Raw genomic sequence first — 4,295 nt, 5'->3', positions numbered from 1 at the left:
TATTGAAGGAATTTTTTCACCAATAACACAAGTAGAATAGAATGGCAGAACACACATTAGCAAACAAAGTTCACACCTAAATAACCTTTGATGAACAATCTTAAGAATCTATTTATATCCTTTTTATTTATTCGCTTTTCCCTCTCTTCCGTCATTTCAAAGAAACGCTTCTGATGATAGACAGAAAATAAGCAACAGCATAAGGAAACAGTGACCCGGATTGTATGGTGTATTCATAAATCATAATTTCAACCGGCAGCACTACATGAATTCGTTACCATGTGGATAGTGCATTTCTAATATCCTGATAGTTTGTTAATGGTTTTTGAGTACTTCAAATGTTAACATAGCTCCCAAACCAGAACTGAGCAGGGTACCAAAGGAAGAGGGGGATTAAAAAAATAGAAACATAAATGAAGCTCAAGAGAAGTATAAGATCATTTTTCCATATTACAAGTATTTCACTAATCCCAGTAGAAATGCGCAAGAAGATCAATGGAGGTAATGATGTAATAATCTCAGTTGCCATGTAATAAATCATCAATTAATATCAGCCTCTATAGTTCCAATCACAATCCCTCGTACACTAACATGCAGCTGCACTTGGTACTGGTACTGATTTGGAGTCTTCTGTCCTCTCATGTTCTTTGTTGAGCATCTGAAATTACATCTCCCACGTTAGAAAATGTCAACCGCAGTATCTTTCACCTAATAAATTTATTTCAGGTATGACTTCTGGAAACCAGGTATACACTAAAAGCACATGAAGGAGGACAACCTTGATTCTCTCACCTATCTGTGCCAAAATGTTCTTATACTTAACAAGCACTAAATATAAAGGCAAAATCAGGAACTAACAATAAGAAATACTTGTAGCAAGATTCAGGATAGTGTATCTTACCTTGTTATTTATCAAGTTGTGGAGTGCAATTACACTTCTGATGAGGGATGAGAGGTAAATTACCAGCATCATATCATTGGTTTTCACTGCATAAAGACAAAGATCAACACTCGAGAAAGGACATTACATGAAGGGGGACAAACAGGTAATATTCTGAGGTAGAGATCTTAACCTGCAAAAGCCTTGATCAGATCGGAGACATTAAGATTTGGTAGCAGGTTGAACACATCCTGAAGAAATTGCAAAAATGGGTTAAAACCATTTAAAAGATGAAATATTCAAAGAGATGAAGATTGGGAGCAAATAATTTGGCCTAGATTCAAGAAAATTGATAACATCAGAGGATCAGCATTTATTACACATGAATAGGAGAAGCAAAACCTGCAAATGGTATAGGATCTCATGGTTCAATGGAAGCTTTCCATCAATGACAAGGTCAAGGTAACTCCTTATCTCTTTAAGTCTTGCATCCAGACCCTTCAAGGCTGTGAGTTTTCCACTCACCTATGTAACAAAACACATTGTTGGAATTCATTCTATTGTCCAAAAGAACCAAAACTATTTCGGGAGAAACAACTTCTACGAAAACGATCATCAAGAGAAAGAAAACAAGGACAAAGGAATTCATAAATAATCAGTAAGTATAACAACACACCTCTGTTGCGAGGGTGCTAATTGTTGTATCCTTCACATCTCTAAGCAAGTGTTCTACTCCTACAAAAGGGTAAGACATGAAAAATTGTTCAGATTACCATGTGGGATAAATTAAAAAGCTTCAGCATTACAACATTTTCAAATCAAATAGCATAAATGACAGGATTTGGATCCTCTAAAGTTGTAAATTTCACTTTAGAGAGTAAAGTATAATCTTCTACTTTTGAATAGTTTCTCTTTTATATTTATTCTTGGTCCCACTTATGAAATCAATGGTGAGAGATCACACTTTACTCTCTAAAGTGAAATTCAAACTTTAGAGGATCCAAATCCTAAATGACGGGGAAAAATGCAGCAAGTGTACATTCCATGGGTTACCTATCTCCTCAACTTCATGAGCAGCAATCTCAGATGGTACATGAACAAAGACCTTTTGGCTTTTCTGAGTGGCATTCTGAATTCAGCATAAACTATCTGTTAGTTCCTACACCTAGGATTAAGTTCCAAGCGGCTTCTAGGTAGCTCTCACCATTACATAGAGCAAAACCACCTTTTGCGATGATACTAATAGATCCCTGGTATAAAGTTTTTACCAAATTTATAAGGACAAAATTCTACCTCTTTAACCTCTTCAACTGCATAGTAAGCTTTTGTTGGAATTCCAAGCTCCTTAGGTTCCACATCAATTATAACCAAAACAGGATTGGGAACATAGCTGCAACAACAGTGTTGAGCTTGATTAAATATAGATCCATAAGAGATGTTGAAAAGGGTGAATAATAGCCAAGAGAAAAACACAGAATATATCATAATATTTCAATCGGGTCATGACATTGTCATTTTATTCATTACTATAAACAGGGAGATAAGTCGCCAGATGAGTGTCAAGTTTGTTGGGGGGGGGGGGGGGGGGTCAGGTTACGGAGATCAGCCGATGTGATGCTCTACTCAATATTTCAGTTTAATAAACTTACTCATTAAATAGTCCATGAATGTCGAGGTCATTTTCACGCAGTTTAGGACCAGTGCTATACCAGCCCACGACATGTTCCTTTGCTGAAAGAAAAAATAAAGGAGGGGGGTCAATTTTTTATTAGATGAGATATGTGCATATGAAAGAAGGATACATGAAAAGGAAATATGTACCAAATTCGCCAAATGCATACCGTTTATTCTCTTAAACATAGAAAACATTGATTCATGATAATTATGGTCAAGGAACCAGATGCTAGGATCCTTGTCATCTTCTTCAAAGGGCACTGTTTATTAGAGAACCCAATCAATTACTGCAAGATAGACAATTAACTTTTCCTAATAGCTCTTAAAATAATAATAAAAAAAAGCCAGAACAGATGATAGAAGTAGGCTTTTAATAAACATAAGTAATATCAATTGTGTTTAGTAAAATAGCTTTTAAAATTTAAAAATACTATACTAGACATAAATGCAAGCATTAAATTTGAAAAATTAGTTAACATATGAAGTTATATTAGACTTTTAAATTTTGAAAAGCACAAGTCAACTTTGAAAAGCTCTATCCTAGATGCTTTGAAAAGTACCCCGATCTTTTAAAAGCTGCAAGCACAAGCACATGATCTTTTTTATTTACCAAACACAAAATGAGGAGCTTGAGTTTTTAAAAAGCACAAGCACCTCATGATATTATACATTAAACTCAACTGAACTACATCAATAAATCATAGTAACACACCAACGCAGAGCCTAGTCAAAATGATCTCTTAACATAAATTGCGAGAAACATGTCCTCTAAAATGAAGGTAGGCCTTGGACATTATAGTTAGGAAAACTAACTGAATGCTAAGAAAATAAAAATCAACCATAACAGAAAGCACCACCAGATAACCCTGTAGCTCAAAATCCTGTGTGAACTACAAAACTAATTAATGATAATAAGCACATTCCTAATTCCAAATTTCAATAAGAAAGCATCGATTATCAAGTTATATACAACAAAAGCAAACCAGCTTGAGTCAGAAATCTGGCTTGTTAACCCTAGATACCAATGCTACTACATGACTATACAGAATTAAAGTCCAGTTTTCAGTTTACGAAATTAAGAAGGTAGGGTACCGGCATAGCTGTTGGTGACATCGACGGTGCCCTTGAGGGTGGAGCCGAGAAGAACGCCGACGACGCGTTTGCGAGTGTCTTTGGCGACTCTGTTGTAGTTGTCGACGATGCTCAGCAGCACCAGTGGGTGCACTATAACCTTCTCTATCGCCCGAGACGATATCTGCTGCGTCTTTATCACGTCCATGGATTCTTCCCTCTTTCTTTCTCAGTTTGATTTTCTTCTTCGACTTTTCTTTTCTTTCCTTCTCACTTCTCAGTCTTTTGCTTGCGCACAATGCAACCTTTTGCTTTTTCTTTTTTGAACCTGTTTCTGCTTTCGTGTTGGATACGAAGACTCAAACTCGAGCTTTGCTTTTCAATACTACTATGGGCTTTGGCTCGTCTATATAATGGGCTACGGCCCAAAATTCAAAAGTAGCTAGTTAGTATACTTAGGCTAATGAGTCCAAAAAAGTATACTTGGGCTAAATAATCATCTCACCTGCTAAATAAAACAAATTGTACAACGCATTACCAAAAAGGGTAACAAATTGTTACAACTTACAACGTACAATTTATTATATATTATATACGACATACCTCAAAAATAACAAAAAAAAAATGTACGTATGGGCTATGGGCTAGGCCTAAAATAAATTGAAAAATT

At 35.7% G+C, this 4,295-nt stretch overlaps 1 protein-coding gene across 1 annotated transcript; it reads right to left on the bottom strand.

Moving 5' to 3' along the window:
• Positions 1-200: 200 nt before the first annotated feature.
• LOC130954632 (26S proteasome non-ATPase regulatory subunit 7 homolog A-like) lies at positions 201-3,962 on the bottom strand. Its single transcript, XM_057881389.1, has 10 exons — positions 3,647-3,962; positions 2,722-2,814; positions 2,530-2,611; positions 2,174-2,270; positions 1,934-2,009; positions 1,557-1,615; positions 1,283-1,405; positions 1,074-1,131; positions 902-987; positions 201-658 (listed from the first exon to the last, which is right to left on the bottom strand). Exons 1-10 carry the CDS (start codon positions 3,831-3,833, stop codon positions 587-589), a joined length of 933 nt encoding a protein of 310 aa, XP_057737372.1. The 5' UTR covers positions 3,834-3,962; the 3' UTR covers positions 201-586.
• Positions 3,963-4,295: the final 333 nt, after the last annotated feature.

Source organism: Arachis stenosperma, chromosome 10 (assembly GCF_014773155.1).
Source record: "Arachis stenosperma cultivar V10309 chromosome 10, arast.V10309.gnm1.PFL2, whole genome shotgun sequence".
In the NCBI taxonomy this organism is placed as follows: Eukaryota; Viridiplantae; Streptophyta; class Magnoliopsida; order Fabales; family Fabaceae; genus Arachis; species Arachis stenosperma.
The sequence above is the reverse complement of the archived record's forward strand: the minus strand, read 5'-3'. Positions and strand labels throughout refer to the sequence as shown.

What these genes read in the sequence shown, in the direction of transcription:
- LOC130954632 (XM_057881389.1), bottom strand. Translation starts at nt 3,833, where the DNA reads ATGGACGTGATAAAGACGCAGCAGATATCGTCTCGGGCGATAGAGAAG. An exon ending in TGTCACCAACAGCTATGCCG is followed by an intron (nt 2,815 to 3,646) that starts GTACCCTACCTT and finishes TCTAATAAACAG; the next exon opens with TGCCCTTTGAAGAAGATGAC. An exon ending in AGATCCTATACCATTTGCAG is followed by an intron (nt 1,132 to 1,282) that starts GTTTTGCTTCTC and finishes CAATTTCTTCAG; the next exon opens with GATGTGTTCAACCTGCTACC.